The 19,177-nt window shown below is 37.7% G+C and overlaps 1 protein-coding gene across 9 annotated transcripts in view; it reads right to left on the bottom strand.

Annotated features, from left to right (window-relative positions):
- syne1b (spectrin repeat containing, nuclear envelope 1b) overlaps window positions 1-19,177 on the bottom strand; it is a 102,196-nt gene that overhangs the window by 44,985 nt on the left and 38,034 nt on the right. For 8 of the 9 annotated variants that reach the window (XM_026286576.1, XM_026286583.1, XM_026286581.1 and 5 more), the window contains 32 exons: window positions 18,992-19,174; window positions 18,797-18,898; window positions 18,518-18,721; window positions 17,838-18,045; window positions 17,625-17,737; window positions 16,775-16,980; window positions 16,442-16,591; window positions 15,494-15,785; window positions 14,384-14,556; window positions 13,997-14,306; window positions 12,809-12,973; window positions 12,332-12,688; window positions 12,107-12,243; window positions 11,338-11,515; window positions 11,082-11,264; window positions 10,675-10,818; window positions 9,488-9,643; window positions 7,842-8,006; window positions 7,428-7,600; window positions 6,395-6,548; window positions 6,162-6,305; window positions 5,920-6,084; window positions 4,709-5,026; window positions 3,160-3,315; window positions 2,873-3,046; window positions 2,207-2,533; window positions 1,532-1,684; window positions 1,289-1,456; window positions 947-1,123; window positions 715-861; window positions 488-613; window positions 219-395 (listed from right to left, as the gene is read on the bottom strand). In XM_026286576.1, coding sequence (XP_026142361.1) covers window positions 219-395; window positions 488-613; window positions 715-861; window positions 947-1,123; window positions 1,289-1,456; window positions 1,532-1,684; window positions 2,207-2,533; window positions 2,873-3,046; window positions 3,160-3,315; window positions 4,709-5,026; window positions 5,920-6,084; window positions 6,162-6,305; window positions 6,395-6,548; window positions 7,428-7,600; window positions 7,842-8,006; window positions 9,488-9,643; window positions 10,675-10,818; window positions 11,082-11,264; window positions 11,338-11,515; window positions 12,107-12,243; window positions 12,332-12,688; window positions 12,809-12,973; window positions 13,997-14,306; window positions 14,384-14,556; window positions 15,494-15,785; window positions 16,442-16,591; window positions 16,775-16,980; window positions 17,625-17,737; window positions 17,838-18,045; window positions 18,518-18,721; window positions 18,797-18,898; window positions 18,992-19,174 — 5,985 coding nt within the window. The remainder of the gene's footprint in view (window positions 1-218; window positions 396-487; window positions 614-714; window positions 862-946; window positions 1,124-1,288; window positions 1,457-1,531; window positions 1,685-2,206; window positions 2,534-2,872; window positions 3,047-3,159; window positions 3,316-4,708; window positions 5,027-5,919; window positions 6,085-6,161; window positions 6,306-6,394; window positions 6,549-7,427; window positions 7,601-7,841; window positions 8,007-9,487; window positions 9,644-10,674; window positions 10,819-11,081; window positions 11,265-11,337; window positions 11,516-12,106; window positions 12,244-12,331; window positions 12,689-12,808; window positions 12,974-13,996; window positions 14,307-14,383; window positions 14,557-15,493; window positions 15,786-16,441; window positions 16,592-16,774; window positions 16,981-17,624; window positions 17,738-17,837; window positions 18,046-18,517; window positions 18,722-18,796; window positions 18,899-18,991; window positions 19,175-19,177) is intronic. The other variant, XM_026286580.1, reaches the window with a different exon arrangement.

Below are 19,177 nucleotides of genomic sequence, written 5' to 3'. Positions count from 1 at the left end.
ATTCAGTAAAAACTAAATGAAGTCCAACCCTACATTATTTGCAAATAAATATATTGTTTGACTCAAAGTACAAATTACAGATGTTAAATGTATGTAAATGTCATTTTAAGTTGTTTATATATATATATGTGTGTGTGTGTGTGTAAATATATATATTACATATCAAAGTTTTCTTTTTTTATTATATGTATAAAATTCAACCGAAATATGACATTTACTTTGGCTTGATCGAGCATGTTTTGAGCAATCTTGGGGTCCAACTCAGCTGGTCTCCTGGATAAACTTTGCAATTGCTGTTCCATATCTTGGAAAAGTGTTGAGAGTTCCTGTTTTTGCTCTTTAATCTCCCTCCAGCTATCCGACAGCTCTTGAGAAGTGGTCATCCGCTCCTCAATCTGAAGAATTCACAATATCGATCACATTATTAGTAAATGTATAATTTCAGATCCCATTGCAGTGCTAGTTGATTCTGTGTAATCAAACTCACCATCGTTTTGGTTTCCTGTATTTTGGCAGCTGTGGCTCTCACAGACTCATCAGATAAATCACACAATGAACAAACCAGGTCTAGATAGGTGCTGGCCTGCTCCTGTAGAGCCCTAAAGTGCTTCACCTGTGGATAAGCAGTCAAAATGTAACTAAATATGTTTAGGTTGTCTAGACAACTTTGAAACTGATTTGTATTTAATCATTCTCCTGCTCTGTGGCATCTACCTTTTTCAGAGCCTCTTGGAGGCCATAGGGAGTCTGCGCCTGCAGCTGGATCTCCTCCTTAACAGTGGACAGCCACGTCTGACACTGCTGCAGGGTGTCCTGATGGCTGACGTGCTTCTGGAGCTCACGGTCCAGACTCTGATACACCTGATGAGCCAAATGTCAAACATTAGACTGAAATAATAAGAAGGTATTTGTGATAAAGAGATGCTTTATTAGCATGAGTGCTCACACGCTGAGCTGTGCTGCAAATAGCCGAATAACTGTCTCTGGTTCCCTGCTGGTGTGCCTGGATCTGCTGATTGATCTTGGCCTGGACTTGTTCTGTGCAGCTACTTGCGAGACGCTCGCCTTTGTCCTTCAGGCTGGTCAAACGCTCCTCAAAACCAGCTATCTCTTCCATTATTGCCTGAGAAGAAATAGGTCAAATCAATATGTGTGCAATATGCCAGGTGCTACAAAAGTAAACAGACTACGAAAATAAATGTTTATGTGATTTCTGGAAGTTTTTTTTTGGTTGCAAGTTACTGTAAAGCCATTGTTCATGGGATATTTTGATGCAATAATAGCACACCTTGTGTCTGGCTAGTTGTTGTGTGGCTGTCTCTAGATTGCCGCTTTGCATGGAATCAGAGGTGACCAGCCTGCTAGACATCTGTAAAAGCCATTTCTCTACTTCTTGCAGTTCACTGTTATAGTCTTCATGCTCTTTCACACTCTCCGTCAAACTCTGAACGTGGACCTACAATGGAACAATATTAGATAAGCAGCAGTGCATGGAGTCTAGGAAGCAGAGACCATTTTTGCATGACAGTACCTTGGCATCATTGCATAATTCTTGATAGTCAGCTTTCAGCTTGCTGATGTTCTCGCTGATAGACAGGTCACGGATTGTTTCAAGAAGTCCATCTCCCTTCCCTATAACTGAATTTACCGCTGACTCATGGGACTGGATGGTCTGCTGGATTGTCTAGAAGGGGACAAATGAAACATTTGACAAAATTAAGGATTTACATGACTCTGAAGATGGTTGCATCTATCATCCTCATAACTAAGGGAACTAAGCACTAGAACGACCAGACACAGGACCAGTTTCTTCCCTCAGGCAATCCATCTTATGAACAGCTGATAATAACGGCGAACACACTACACTTTATATTTATATACACATACACTTTATTTATCTAACACACATACTTAGTATACACTTAAATTTTGCACATAATATACATGTACATACATAACTGCATTTTGTAATATACCTGCCTACAATTGTCAATTTGTATATTGTCATTCACTATCTACTTATTTGTATTTTTTATTCTTTTATTATGTGTTTTATGTTCTGTCGCTGTCATTCTGTTGTACTGCGGAGCTTCTGTCACGAAAACAAATTCCTCGTATGTGTAAACATACCTGGCAATAAAGCTCATTCTGATTTCTGATTTCTGATTCTGATTTTTCTAATTCAGAAACGAAGTGTTTTGCTCACCTTGTATTTGGCTAGCTGAGCCTTCTTTTGATAAAGTTCAGCTTTTGGCTCCACTGGAGACGCCAGCAGTGATTTGGTCTCTGTGAGCCATTGTGCTTGAGTCTTGTATTTGTCCAGGAAGTCTTTAGAGAGCTGTATGGATTTCTCGGTGGCACTGAGCTCTGACCGCAGAGCTCTGATCAACGCCTCCAGCTGGGAAAGTCGGGTCTCGACTTCTTCCTTGAGTTGCTCTGCCTCAGGTTCCTCCAGGAACGTCATGGCACGATCCGTCTTTTCACGCATGGTCTTCAGGAAGGTGTGACCCAGCTCCATGTCACCTTGCAAAGCCTGAGACATTAAATACAAAGTTTCTTAGGCACGTGAACTTTCAGAAGTCATTCTAATTTGCTTATTTGGTGCTTAAGAAACATTTCTTATTATAAATGTTGAAAGCAGTTGTGCTGATTAATATTTTTTTTACATAAACCTTCATACAGTATTTTTCCAGTATTCTTTTATGAATAGAACATCCACAAGTCCACTGCATTTATTTGAAATAGAAATCTTTTGTAACATTATAACTCTTCACTGTCACTTTAATGCATCCTTGATTAATTTAATGTGTCCTTGCTGAATAAAAGTATTAATAAAAAAAAAAACACAATAATTATTAATAACCCAAGTTACCTCTAGTTTTTTCATCTTCTTCTCCATGGCCACACGATCGACCACATCAATAGTGGCGGTGGTCACACTGCTGAAGTTCTTTTGTGCTGTGCTCAACCAATCAGAGAAGGTGCCGAAGACACTCTGGGATTCTTCAATGCTGGAAACTTCCTCCTTCAGTTGCTTCATAGTGTCCTACAAACACATTTAGCACGATCCTTTGTGTTATATTGATATGTGTGTTTTAAGCCTATAATTTAATGACATAGCTGACTCCAAATCTAGGTGTGTGTGTGTGTTTAGTGTACCAGCAGGTGTAGCAGCAGCGCATGATAGCGTGACGTGAGTTGTGTAGCTCTAGTGCTGACTCTGCTGCTGATGGGCGTCTCTTCTAAAACTTGTTGGGCCAGGACACTGAGACCCTCTATCTCCTCCTGATAAGCCAGCACCTCCTCATGCCAACCCTGAAGAGACATCACAACAGCATATCAGACTCCACAGGAACAGCTTTCTTTGCAAATAAATTGTTAAGCAAGAAAATGCTAATTCAGTTATTATTAAAGGGGGGGTGAAATGCTATTTCATGCATACTGAGTTTTTTACACTGTTAAAGAGTTGGATTCCCATGCTAAACATGGACAAAGTTTCAAAAATTAAGTTGTACGTTCGAAGGAGTATTTCTGTTCCAAAAAAACCTCTTCCGGTTTGTCACAAGTTTCGGAAAGTTTTTTTCGAGTATGGCTCTGTGTGACGTTAGATGGAGCGGAATTTCCTTATATGGGTCCTGAGGGCACTTCTGCCGGAAGAGCGTGCGCTCCCGTAGAGCAGAGCACTGAGAGCACAACAGACTTCACTGATCAGAGCGAGAGCGTCGCCAAATGTCACAAAAGGAGTGTGTTTTTGGTTGCCAGGGCAAGACAACCCTGCACAGATTACCAAAAAAAAAAAAACAGCATTAAGGGACCAGTGGATGGAGTTTATTTTTACAGAGCATCAACGGAGTTGTGCAAGTGTTTGTGTTTGTTCCCTGCATTTCGAAGATGCTTGTTCACAAGGCCCAGTTTGACGCCGGATTTGCACATCGTTTATTTCTTAAGGATGATGCAGTCCCAACGAAAAAGGGTCACGATCGTGTGTTGGAACCGCATGCGGTGAGTAAAACTGCTTCAAATATCTCTGTGTTGTTAACTTAGCTATCAGCGCGTAAGCACATCAAGTAAACAACATGTGATGTTGTCATCAAACTGCACTTTCCACATGTACAGCTTAAAAAAAAAAAAAAAAAGACGACAAAGTGGAACTTAGTCATTTTCCAAAACCGCTAAGCAAATATATACAGTTTCAGTACATACCACATAGAGACGCCTTTGCTGATGCTGCTCTTGTTAAATTTCAGCCTCGGGATCTGATTCTGGATCATAAATATACACTGAATCTGACTGTTAGCCATGGTTTGTTTTGGTTGGTTTTTTTCCTCACGGTGTCACAGCTTCCAAACGCTCTCAACACCAAAGCCTACTCGCACTCGTGATTCTTTAGCTCCGCCCACACGTCTCGCCTCCAGCCGGTCGTGTTTTTCCGGGAAAAATCGGTACAGATTATCTTTCTCTTATGAATATAATAAAACTAAAGACTTTTTGGAGTTATGAAGGATGCAGTACTGCTCTATAGGTACTCAAGATTAACAGGATATTGAGTGAAAACGAGCATTTCACCCCCCCCTTTAAATACTTCAAAATTTCACATTTAATTGAATGTGTTAATTGCTCTTTCTGCAGACTTGTGAAATCTGCTAGCAGTTTCATCAGTAAAAATGGATTCAAAGTAAATCCTAGACTGTATGGTTCCTAGACTAACCGTCAGGAGCTGTAGCTGTGCCTCTTTTGTTGCTCTGTCTGAGCGGCGGCCGGAGCGTAACTCTCCTTTAGTCTCCATCCCTTTGAGCCAGTTATCCAGCCGCTGGAACTTCTGCTCAATCTGCCGGAGTTTGGCCAGAGCGCTGTTGAGCTGAGATCTGGTGTCACCCAGCCGGGTCTGATACGAGCCCCATTCCTGCTGGACCGTCTCCAGACATCGGTCCTCTAACTGCGGGACGCCCCAGGGAATCACCTGCTCTCGGGTCACCAGCAGTGTGTTGAGCAGGGCTTGACCCTCTGTGCAATGCACCTGAAGCTCCTGGAGACAGAGAGTTATTTATCTATGCATATTTATATTAAAACCTCAAATAATCAAACTATTCGGTAGACATAAAAAAAAAAATTCCATTATGAATATGTATGCACAGTTTATTGGCAATTACATTGGTATTTGCCAAACTTGGCATTTCTTTAAATAATTGACTCTAAACCAGGGGCCCTGAGCGAATTTGATGTCTTAAATGTAATTCTTTTAATTATTTAAATATAAAATATATTATTAATAACAATTAATTATTTAATAAAAATAATAACAATGATTATTATTATTATTTTTAATACATTAAAACAATCTAACTTAATTAAAATGCAGTATTCTCTTCTTCTGTGTCTGGTCATAAAAATATTCAATAATTATGCAACAACTTTCTAGCATAGATTATAATGTTTTGATGCTTGATATTTACATATTCTTGCTATTTACATATTCTAGCATGTTATTTAAAAGCAACAGAAAAATCATGAAATAATATCATTTATAATGTCAGGCATTATAATAATTACATATAAATAGTAAGCTATTTCGAATGAACCAAAATTTATATAGACTATATAATATCTACTGCTAAATACTGGTGTAAAAAATCTCTCTCTCTCTCTATACAGTACATTTTTAATAATTCAGCATTATTTAATGTCATTTCAAACAGTCAGAAAGTTGGCATATCATATATTTTTGATAATATATTTGAATATACACGTTCTGCTTATCTTAAGCATGTTATGTTTATGATGTATTTAAATCATTCGCCCAATTCTTTTTTGTTAATATAACATAACTAAATGTAAAAAGCATTCATATAAATATATGTTTAAAAGTCAAGATGGATCAAATGAACAAATAATGTGTCACAGTTCAAGACGTCCTCTGACCTGTAGTTTGCGTAGCGTGTCCTCTAGAGTCTGGACGTCTCCCTCCAGCTGTGTGCAGCCGCTCAGTGTCTCCTGCTGCTGCTCCAGCCAGTCTTTAAACTCCTGCAGGGTGCGCTGGTACCCCTGATGAGCCGACACCAGCTGCTCCGCTTTGGCAACTGCACACTGTGGCAGAAAAATGTCCATTAACACAAATATTCAGCATATTCTATAAGGTGAGCGATGAGAGCGGTGCAGTATACCTGGGCTTTATCTTTGACAATATTGTAGCGCTCTTGCAAGTCCTGAATCTCTAGCTGGGTGACATAGTGCTCGGCCATGTTGGATCCCTTCACAGATATGACATCCAAGACGCTGCTGTGGCTTAAAACATCCTCTAGAAGCAACTGAAATGAGAATGTTTGTACAGTATGTCAGGACTGACAACTAGAACACAATTACTCGGAGACTCAAAGCACTGAGAGTAGCACCATACTTTGGCTTTGCCCAGGTTGGCAGTTTTGTCTCTCATCTCAGGGCACTGTTTGTCTGCAGAGTTTAAAGTCTCTTCCACCGTCTCCATCCAGCTCACAAACTGACGCACGTCCTCCTGGTAACTGGTCCACTGCGACAGAGCGCCTTCCAGTTGACTGTTAAATCCCAAACACATCAGTGAGCACGTTCAACTTCAGCAGACTTCTCATCAAGAACTGTTTTGGGCTGTACGGGATTCTAGAGCTGGCAATATAGGGCTAGATTTTCTCTAATGGGTCTTTTAATTAACAAGCTGTTTATTTTATTATTTTAGACTTCTCATTTATTTCAATAATGAATATAAAACTGATCTTACTATTAAGAGCTTATTATTCATGTAAATAATATATGTAATGAAATTTGGGTCACACTTTATTTTAGGGTCCAATTCTCACTATTAACTAACCATTAACTATGACTTTTGCCTCAATTAACCCCTTATTTGCTGCTTATTAATAGTTTATAAGGTAGTTGTTAAGTTAAGGGGAATTGGGTAGGATTATGGATTTCATGCATTATATGCACTTTATAAGCACTAATAAACAGCCAATATGTTAATAATAGACGTGCTAATAAGCAACTAGTTATTAGTGTGAATTGGACCCTATACTAAAGTGTTACCCGAAATTTGTAATGTAATATATAATATTTAATAAAACATTTTACATATAGAGCAGAATACAATATATTTATATGAAAATGTAACTATATATATTTAATAAACCTTTTTTGCCCTTTCTCTCAACTACATATTTGTAGATATGTACATCGTGTGTATATATATATATATATATATATATATATATATATATATATATATATATATATACACACACACACTGTAATGACAGTATAAATGTACCGTAATGTAGTAAGATTTTGGTATCATTGTAGTATAGATGCTTTACATGACTTGAATCAAAGTGGATATTTAATATCTGTATTCTCACATTAGGTGGCTGCACTGATATTAATAAGACCTTATTAATACTGACCTCTTGCATTGAATAGAAGCTGACAACAGTCCATCCAGTGAGTCCTTGAGGTCTTCGATTTGTTGTCGGACCAGTGGTACCCCCTCAGCGGAGGTGTTTCTCTGGACCGACTCTCCTCTCGTCAGCAGCATCTTCAGCTGTATCTCCTTCTCTTGGCGTGCCGTCAACAAAGCCTGGAAAACATGGATGCATTCATGTGAAAACAAACTACATTCTAAGAGCCTTCCGCTGAAATGGAGTACTAGTGTACTACTGAATACTAAAAGTAGCATGGAAAAACAGTATGCGATAATTAAAAAACAATAAACATTTCAATAGCGTAGTATGCTACACTGATGTTGCATGACCTCACCACATTTTATGTTTGATTCATGCAGCACCCAGTTGCGTCAGGTTATTTATTGTGTTCCTCACCTCGACTTTGATCATCCTGCTGTCCAGCACGTTCTTGTCTGCGGTGGGAGTGCAGTAGGTTTGCAGCATGTGACTGGTATCAGCCACCCAGTTCTGCAGCTCTTTCAGGCCCTGCGAGAACAGCTGGTGCTCGGACACCATGCGCTCGATTCTAGAGGCTTTTTCCTATTGGACAAGCACAACATAACCAGATAAATAATCACATCCCTGAGATAAAGTGACTCGAGAGAGTAACTGTGGCTTCTGTACATAATCATAACACACAGTTTAGTAATTAATCATTCAGTACGGGAAGCATCTTAATAGAGACAGTAAATGTGTTAAAAGGAAAGCAGCTGAGAGCTGTTCAAATCATGTTGTACAGTACATTTATTAATTCTGGAGGGCTAATCCATAGGAGTTTTTTTTCTTTGTTTATTAGTAGATACCAGGGCATAAAAATGCCAACTTACACAGCTCTAAATAAGTCAATTCTGATGGAAAATGAAAAAATGAGAAGTAAAACTTAAATACAATATGAACGTAACATCAAAAAAAAAATGTTTAATTACTCCATATAAAGTTTCCAGAATAAAAGTTTTTTCCACCCAAAACTGAAACACATGAACTGTGTCCGAAAGCAAAGGGACTTAACAAACAGTGTTTTTATGAAAGCACACCTTTCAAAGCACACTGGTTTCAGATGTCACAATGTCATGTCTAATGGTATAGAAGAAATTCATATTTGTATTTAACATATCAAAGAAAATACTAAATGACCATAATGCTTCTTTCTTAGTAGAAATTATAAAAGAAATCAATCTAAATAAAAAATAAAAAATAAAAATAGGATTAAACAAATAACAATTAAACATTAAAAATGTAAACAAATAAAAATAAAATTATTTAAATATAAAATGCTTTAAAATTAAACAAACTAACTAATTTAATTAATTAATAAAAATTATAAATGAGTTCTAATTAACTGTTCAAATCAAACACCAGGACAGTGACAGGACAAAAAAAATCTAAAGCAAAAATAATTTTAAATAAATAAATATTAAATAAAATTAAACAAAAGATAAAATACAAATAAACAAACAACTAAATAAATAAATTTAAATTAAGAAATTGATTTACTTTTACAACAGACACCATTTGGTGACAGGACATTAAAAAATATATATTATTTAATTTTTAAAAATATTACATAAAAAGAAAAATAAATGAAAGAAAAAAACACCTTTTGCTGTCAGGGCATTACAACTATAAATATTATTTATTTTGAAAAATCTTAGATAATAAAAGGAATAAAAAATAAATACAACACCATTTGGTGTCAGGACATTACAATTAAAAATATTATTTATTTAATAAAAATCTTACATAATAAAAATAAATGAAAAGAATATAACACCATTTGGTGTCAGGACATTAAAATTAAAAATATTATTTATTTAAAAAAATCTTACATACTATAAGAGCATTTGGTGTCAGGACATTACAGAATCACTGGATTATGGCATATTTTGATGCCATTCAACTTTCATTTGCTGCCTAATAAGAGCATTTTAAGGTTTCAGTAACAGCCCTATGTACACATCCAGTTTGTCGACCCCTGCAGCATTAGGGACAGGTAGCCAGCAGACATACAGGTGGGACGTTACCTTGGTCAGGTTGCTTAAAGCTAGGTACTGAGCTGAGAGCTGCGAGACACGGTGCACAAAGCCCTTTCCAGCCGTGTGTCCGTCCCACAGCTGCTGGGCCTTCTCCCTCAACCTGTGCAGCTGAGACTCCTTAGAGGCTAATTCCTCTAGCAGAGACTGTGAAAGCACAGGCACATTAGCACAGAGCAGCATCGCACACACTCCTGAGTTAGCAGATGATTAATAAAGCAGCATGGCAGCACATGAACAGAACAGACCGCAAGACTCAGGACAAGCATGTTAATATGAGTATGACAGGAAAGCAGATTAAAGCATGATGTGAATACAGCTGCCTTATACATTTGATCACATGCACTGATCATTTTCTGCAAAAGTTTTGTCATTAAAGTCAACATGAAACATAATAGACCCTACTTACTTTTATAACACACATGCCCAGGGTTGTTATTGTAACTAAAATACTAAACTTGTTTGCATTTATTGAAACAAAGCTTAAATAAAATAAAATATTATATATAAATATTAGATAAAAACTTTAAAATAAAAATTTACAAAATAACAAAAAAATGCAATAAATAACAGTGCTAGATACCATTGTTTTAAACCAAAACTACATATTAATAAGTAAATAAATAAAAAATACACAAAAATGACTAAAACTAGAAAATGTTTCAAATATTAAAATAATTTTAAATATTAATAAATACCAGAATAGTATATAAATAATATTATTAAAACGAAACTGGCTAAAATCTTTATAATTTCATCATAACAAAATAACGTCTGCTTTTCATATTACGTCACCAAAGCTATGCAGGCTACTGACTAATTTTAATCAACAGCCAAATAATAAATCCACTGAGAAATTTGTCACTTTATGAAAATTAAATGTGCTGTGAATGCTATTTAATGTATTAAAATAAAAATAATATATAATACATAAAAAAAACACTCTAAAAATAAACAAATAAATACAATCAAAATAAAGGTAACAATTTTTAATAAAATAAAATATATCTCAAATAAATTGATTTAAATACTCAAAACATATCTATATTTATTAACAAAATCATATGAGCAAAATATTGACCAAAAAGCCTATGAAGTTCATTAGAGCAGTGATCAGCTAGAATGATGCTTGTGAAGGGCTCTTCTGCTAATGGCTGTGAGTAGAGCAGGTTTTTCACCTGTAGTCTGTGCAGCTCCTGCTTCTTGGCTGTGAGGTCATGCAGCCGACTGCTGCTCTCCTGAACGGCCTCCTCGGTTTCATTCAGCCAGTCCTGGAGCGGCTCCACACTCGCTTCAAAGTCCCGCATCTGAGCCTGAAGATTCTGGAAGAAACGAATCAATGACGGTACATTTAAACAGAATGACTGATTAGCCAGATCAGATTCGTTTTTGGTCTACTGAGGTCGATGATATTAATTATTTACTTAAGTACACCTTGAGATTGCAAGTAATGTTCTAACCTTTCGAGAGAAAAACAAACGAATAACATGAATACTAAATGTAACAAGATTTTTAGAACATTGCGTGTAGTTGTTATTGTTGTCATTGCAAAGCGTCTGGGATCAATCAGATGACGGTCAGACACCTGTAAGGCGTTTTCTCTCTGGTGCAGGTTCATCATCAGTGTTTTCCAGTCTTCTCTGGCCGTGGTGTTTTTGGCTCTGATGGACTCTACTCTGTCTTTGGGAGCGATGCTCATCAGTAGCTCTCCGCTGGATGCCACTGCGTTCAGTTTGCCATGGCCTTGCTCACGGTCACTCAGAAACTCCTGCAATAAGAACTTACCCTTAGAATCGTGACTGAATTGAGTGGGAAACAATAGTAAATCGATAAGATGTTACCTGGATCTTCTGGAGGCTGGACGACGCTTCAGCCAGGTTCTGAGGCACATCGAAACACTTGGCCGTATTGATTTTGGCATTGACCAGCCACTGCTGGAAATCTCGAAAAGTGGCACGGAAGCGCTGCTCCAGGAGCTTCTCCTTTCCCTGACACTCTCGAGACGCCTGGAGACTGAGGCTAGGCGGAGGAAGAGAGATGTTGCAAATGAAGCGATCTGAACATTGATACAATATAGCCTCCTACACAATCCTACACAAACTTTCCATTCCTTTCCAATGAACCATTTGTGGCGTCCGCTCAATTTTTTGAATGAGCTGCTGTTTTGTTGTATGCCGGACTATTGTTATGGTCAGTTTTCATTGATTTGAGATTTGCTGAAATGTTAAGTGTGTTATTGGAGGTTTTAAATGTCAGTCTCAGCCAGTCTGTCTCAGTACAGTATTATAACTATTGTCATTTTTCATTTTGAATTAGCTGTTTTTTAATATACACATTTTTAGTTTTCATTTTGCTGTGGTTTTTGCAATTTTATTACCTTTTTTATAATTTATATTACTTTTTTTATTGTATTTTTGTTAGTTTTAAGCTCAATCTTTTTAATATATAATCTACTTCAGTTAGTGCTAAGGAAAGATTTCTTATTTTCGTTTTAAGATTTTTCATGAAGAAACATTCGGATCTGATGTTCTAATAACTCTGTGTACTCAGATTCTGCTAGAACTAGAACTTAAAGTACAGCTTGGAGGAGTTGGCCTTGAGCTCTCTTACCTGTTGTACTCTTTAATGAGGGCAGACACTCTCTCAGACTGAGCGCCCAGATCTCTGGAGAACCGGCACAAGTCATTCAGCTGACACTTCAAATTCTCTGACATGGGCTCAATGTTCAGCAGTGCTTCCAGGGCGTCCTGAGTCATAAAATCATTAGGTACAGTGACTTTTAAAGAACAGAATTCTTATATTATTATTATTTATCACTTGCTCTGCAGGCTTTACCTTTGCTATCTGCCATCCCTGCACAGCCTCTTCACCGGAGCTCATTTCTTCCACCTGCTTCAGTTTAATGCTCCACTCCTGCAGCCTGCTGCTGAACTCCTGCAGGTCCTGCTCCAGCTGCGCTGCCATACTGCTGAACTCCTGCTCCGAGCTGGCCATCTGAGCCAGGACGCCCTCCAGACCGGAGCACGTGTGTTTAGCTCCGCGCTCCCACTGTTCCCAGGCCGAGAGCAGCCCGGCCTCCTCTCTCTCCAGGATCTCACAGCCCACCGTGGACGTGTGGTCACGTGTGGCGGCACCGCAGCTCTGCACACGGGTCAGACGCTCACGCCCTTGTTTCCTAGAGTCTAACAGTCCCTAAAATTGAATCACAAAGCTTTAAAGTCAACATGAAATCAAAATAAACTTCTGTTATAAATGTTTCTGGTCTTATTATGTGCACAAGAAGACATCAGAGCACAGTGTAGTTGAACATACCCTGACTTTCGAGAGTTTCCTCTGAACAGAAGCGGCGTCTCCAGACATGTCTGACCAGCGCTGAAGCTCTTCTTTAGCTGACGTGAGCCAGTCGTTCAGGTCACGCACAGACTCCATGTACAGCTCATGCTCTTTGACGATCTCCTCCATCTGCTGCACCTTATTCTGCAAAACAGGACATTACACGAAACATTAGAATGCTGAAACTCAGAAAACTGACCTTATTTAATAAAAATAAATGTTTCAGGTTTTATTGTTAATGATTCGTTGATGTATATATATATATTTTTTTTTGCTGATGTAACCAAGAAATCGACTAATTTCTTAAGCAATTATCTTGCTTATTTTCTCAATCCAATAAAATCTTGAAGTGCATGTAATAAACTCTCCACCTACATTATTTTTACTAAACATTTTTCTTCCCAGAGGTACATTACGGACGTTAAATGTGTTTCATGTTGTTTTTAAGGCATTCAGTAGACAGTACACTTCCAGAAAGTGGTTTATGTATTGTATTGCACTGTATTGTATAAAATAAAATAAAACAAGACCCTAGTGTTAAATTTATATCAGTAATATAATAATATATGTGACCCTGGACCACAAAATCAGTCTTAGGTCGCTGGGGTATATCTGTAGGAATAGCAAAAAAAACATTGTATGGGTCAAAATTATAGATTTTTGTTTTATGCCAAAAATCATTTGAATATTAAGTGAAGATCATGTTCCATGAAGATATTTTATACATTTCCTACCGTAAATATATTTAAACTTAATTTCTGATTAGTAATATGCATTGCTAAGAATTCATTTGGACAACTTTAAAGGTGATTTTCTCAATATTTAGATAAATCAATATTTTTTTTTGCACCCCCAGATTCCAGATTTTCAAATAGTTTTATCTCGTCCAAATATTGTCCAATCCTTATTCATTCAGCTTTCAGATGATGTATAAATCTCAATTTCGAAAGATTGACCCTTGTAACTGGTCCAGGGTCACATATAATAATGATTATCAACAAAGAAGTTTGAGTTCAGGTTTAATAGAATATATGCCCAATGCCATAATTAACAAGAATAGTAGTTTCAAAATAAATACTTCAAATTATGGCCGTTAAATATGTTTCATGTTGTTAAGACTTGTGTAGAGTGACTAAGAGGAAGTGGTTTGCCTTCTATATTCCATACCTTAATGACAGCTGTGATGTTGGTAAACTGGGTGTTGAACTGAGATTTGGGTCCCTCTGCGAACGCCTGCTCTCCTGTCTTGTCGTACAGCTCTGTGGACTTCTCATTTAGACGTGTCAGTGCTGATGAGTGGACCTCCACGTCGGCCTGAATGGCACGCAGGCGCTCCAGCAGCGCAGCTTTCTCTTTCAGCCCGGGCTGCTGCGGCAGAGTCACTCCTGCCTCCTGCTCCACCATCTCCATCCACTGCTGCAGCTGAGCTTTACTCTCCAGGAAACTGCCCCACTGAGCCACGGTCCACTCCAGACGACTGCAGCACACACAAACCATTATTACAGTACTCTGCCAAGCTACCGTGAGGCGTGATTAGAGGACTCAGGAACTCACCTGTGGCAGCTCATGGCGGTCATGAGGATATTGGCCCAGGAATCCTTCAGACTCTTGAGCTGAGAGCGGATCATTTCCTGTTTATCCCTACTGCAGTTCTTCAGCACCTGTTCTCCCTTCCCTACGGTCATGTTGAGCTTCACCTCCCCTTCACCCTTCATCAGCAGGATGTCCTGAAACAATATCATCCAAATGTCAATGCTCATATAATTTCAGAATAAATTTGTAAAAAAAAAAATTGTGCATTAATGAATAAAAAACTAGTGATCTCAAAATGAAATAAAAAAAATGTCCTGGCTATTATATTTGTATCAATAACATAACAATATGCAATATAATTTATATATAATATAATAATGATGACAGACAAAGAGTTTGTTTAATTAAATATATGGCCTATGCTATAATCATTATTTACAACAATAATACAATAATATATAATATCCTAAACATATTATATGATAAAGATGATTGACGAAAAAGTTTGATTTCTGGTTTAATATAATGCATGCCATTATAATTGACAAGACTGGTAATCTAAAAAAAAAAAAAAAAAAAAAGATTTAAAAGCATGGTTTTAAATTATATAATATCATATCATATTAAAAATATTAATAATGATTGACGAAGAGTTGGCATTTAGGTATAATTAATTGCATAAGTACGGAGCCCCTCACATGACATGCAGGAAAAAATTGTAGGCTAAATCGTGCGCACGATTTACTAATTCGTTCCCTCAATGTATCAAAACATGCACACTATTACTATTTCGTTCACTCGATTAATAAATTGTGCGCACAATTTACTAATTCGTTCCCTTGATTTGCTAAATCGTGCACACGATTTAGCAAATCGAGGGAACGCAATAGTAATCATGTGCACATTTTAGTACACTAAGGGAACAAATTAGTAAATCGCGAGCACAATTAATTGTCTCTTGCATGTCATGTGCGGGGCTCCGTACATTAGAGTGTCAGAAGTATTCATATTTGAAGTATGAGGAGTTTCAACAAAAACATTCGCCTAGTGAGTACTTTTACAATTAAATATCCCATTATAGAAAAACAATCTCTGAATATTCATTTGAGAGGCATGACTGTGTTTTCTGACCTGAACCAGCTCCAGTCTCTTCTCCAGGGTCTCTTTATTCCCGCTGGTGCTGTTGAGTGAATTGAGGCGCTCTTGTACGCCGCTGAGCCATCCCCAGGTGCTCTGCAGCATCTCCTCGAAGTTCTGCTGCTCCTGCAGGCTGAGCTGACACATGCGCAGTCTCTCCCTCACCGCTTTGAGAAGCGTCTGATGCTGCAGCTGCAGCTGCGCAGACGCTCGAAGCTCCGCCCCACTGCCATGACCCCCCTCACCCAGAGACTGAGCCTCCTGGCACAGACTCTCAAACGAGTCTCTGCAGGATAAAAGATTGGAAAATTGTTTGTGTTGTAAATTACTTACACATTATATAAAAACATTACAGGAAATACTGTGAGTGAATGCAATAAAATTATTATACATGTATGAGTCTTAGCTCACATGTCCAGGTCACATTTCCCAAAAACAATGTTTAAGTACAATAAAAATATTATTTCACAACGCAATAAATAAATAGACAAAGAAACAAAGAAATGTAGTATTAAAATATTAATATTAGTAATATAATATTTGTAGTATTAGGAATTTTAACATGCTTCCTTCCAAGCACTATTACAATTAAAAACCCTAAAATAAAATAAAAATTTTATCCAGATTGTTATTTTTTTATTATTATTTATAAATATAATGCAATATACATTCATTAATAACGAAACATTGTTTATTAATTATTTATAAATAGAATTTCCAAAATTACTAAATATATTAGTAAAATAATTAATATAATTTATTATAAAATAATAAAATATTTCATTATTTAGGATATTTTATAATATATTTTCTAAACAAGTATACAAAGTAAAAACAAATTATGGTATACTGGAGCAAAAAAACAGTGGGCCGTTTATTTACCCACTGAGGGCACACAAATAGGACAAAAGATTGCTATTTATCAGTTTAACATATTCTAACCTCTCTTTAAGCACTTCATGCTGGAATTCTTCCACGCGCTCCAGCGTCACTCGCTCCTGATCGCCATGTCTTCCCTCGGGCAGCTCTGTGCTCATCTTCACATCCATGCGCTCCAGCCAGCGGGTCAACCTCTGCAGACGGCTCTCAAAGCTAGAAAGACACAGTACAGATTTAATTTCACAGCGCTCGGTGACAAATAATCCCCTGCCAACTTGAGAGCAGAGTGTAGGTCCTCCTCTCTTCCACAGCAAAGCCGTTTATCCCCAGGAATTGTTTCAAACAATCTGCCGCTCTAATATTTAACCCAGTGTGACGCCGCTGCTGAGTTCTCACCCGCCGAGCAGACTGGCGCTCTCTTCCAGGTTCTGCTGGTTCTGTTTACACTGCTCCACGTAACTGTCCCAGTCCTGCTGGATTGAGGAGAGGTTCTGCTGGACTTGGCCAGCGCTGGCTTTGGGGAGGTGCAGAAGAAGCTTCTCACCCTCCGTACACACCAGCGTTAGACGGCTGTCTCCATCATCCACCCGCTCCAGAGCTCCCTGGATTACAATGTAAGTGTTGAAAGTGACACATGCATAACATCTCAGACATCGTTTGTACTACGGACAAAACATGCCAAAAAACAGCAAAGAATTTTATTGGAGGAGATGATGAAATACAGTACACTATCATTTTGTACTTTTATTCTGTAAGGATGCATTCAATTGATCTAAAGTGACAAGTAAAGACAAATAATCAAATAATTCCATTCTTCTTAGCTTTCTATACATTAAATTAATAATCCTGAACAAATGTATCAATGTATCCACAAAAATATGAAGCAGCACAACTGTTTTTAATATTAATAATAATAAGAAGATATGTTTGTTAAGCTGCAAATGAGCATTTTTCTAAAGGATCATGTGACTGAGGAATGATGCTGAAAATTTAGGTTTTGCATCATAGGAATAAAATACATTTTAAAATGCATTCTGTTATTTGAAATCGTAATAATATTCCAAATGACTTCAATTTTTTTCTAACCAGTCACAAACATTATGTGTTGGTTTAAAACATTTTTCCTGATGCATGGTATCAGTTTTTAGGTATGTTCAAAATGCAAAATTATTAGCTGCAATTTTAGAGTTTTACATAGCATGTCCTTTTCAGTTTGGATGAGGTGTCATAAAAAATGATGAAATACCTTCAGTTTCTGCAGTTTGCGTTCCACCACGCTCATGTCACCAGAATGATCGGCACATTCTCTTACAATGTCTTTCTGTCCAGAAAGCCATGTTTGAAACTCCTTGACCAGATCTGAGAAGAGAAGACAAAGTGGACAGTAATCTTTCCACAATATCTGTCCTTGAATCGATAGGGAAGATCATTTTTTAATCAGAAACACAGTGATTCTCACCACTGAAGTGCTGCTGGAGACCATGCTGCATGGAGCCCAGCTTCTTAACACAGAGCTGATTGACCGTTTCATATTTCTTGATGAGGTCGGTCAGAGAGGAACCCAGACCGGCAAGTTCCTCGGATGGGTATTTTCTGCAAAGCGTGTTCAGGTTCTCCCGGGCCGAGTCAATGCTCGTCTGCTGGTTCTGAAGCTCCTTTTGGAATTCCTATGAATTGTATACAATTCAATTGTATAAGTCAATTTATAATGTAAGTCAAGGTTTTTTGTAGCATAACAGCCATAATGTAGTGTCATGTGACCGCTTTTCAACCTCTCTGATCCCTAGAGCTATATGTGCAGTAAATATCCTCTGTTACGATTGACTAATTGTGATATGCCTTAAAAAAGTCAAAAAAAAAGTTTCCAAAAGCTCCCCCCTCTATGTTCCTCTCTGGTGCAATGAGCAGCCAACATCCACCCGAACTGCTGAGACCATCACAACTTTAATTTTCATTTTTCAGCTTTCTAATCCAGGTTTCTAATAAACATGGCACTGTATAGATCAAATATTACTGGCTCTACGATTAACAGCTTATGGTCTTCTATTGTAAGTCACTTTGGATAAAAACGTCTGCTGAATGCATAAATGTAAATATGTTTCCTACAATATGGAAGAAAAGAAAACCCACTTTCTGTACCTTCACTCTGCAGATTTCTTCAGGAGCTGTTCCACACGGTGAATCCACCAAAGATCTCTCGACGTTCTTCAGCCACTCGGACATCTGGCTGAGAAAATCTTCCAGCTGCTTCTTCTTAGAGCAGAAATCTTGGAGGTTGCTCTTGGCTTGATCACATAACTCTTCAATGCTACTCATTTTCCTTCGGAGGTCCGTCTCCATGACCTGGAAGATGGCGAACAGGTGATAAATCCTGTTATCAAATCAATGAGCTGGAGAACAGATGGAGATCAGTCTTACCTGTAGTTTAGCAGGGATGTCTTGGCCACCACACAGTTGTTTCAGCTCTGAAACTTTCTCTTGTAAAGCATCAATCTTCTTTTCTTTCAGGCCAACATCCGCCTACACCGAAAAAAAGAAATAAAAACAGAAAATATATTACACAACTGTTGCTCTGGTTTTATGAATGTGTTTAATAACACAGCTTGGGCATGCCTTGACTTCAGAGAGTTTGTTTGCGGTTTTCTGGCTATCGTTGAAGTTATTGAGTCCGTCTGTAAGATCCATAACCGAGCTGTTGGACCAGCTTTCGATTTCTCCACTGATATTGTAGATTTCCACCCACAGAGCAGAGCTCCTCTTGAGACTTTCCAGATTGTCCTCGATTTTTTCTGAGACCTG

This window comes from Carassius auratus, chromosome 17 (genome assembly GCF_003368295.1).
Source record: "Carassius auratus strain Wakin chromosome 17, ASM336829v1, whole genome shotgun sequence".
NCBI lineage: Eukaryota > Metazoa > Chordata > Actinopteri > Cypriniformes > Cyprinidae > Carassius > Carassius auratus.
Note: the sequence above shows the minus strand (reverse complement) of the source record. Positions and strands in the feature narration are given on the sequence as shown.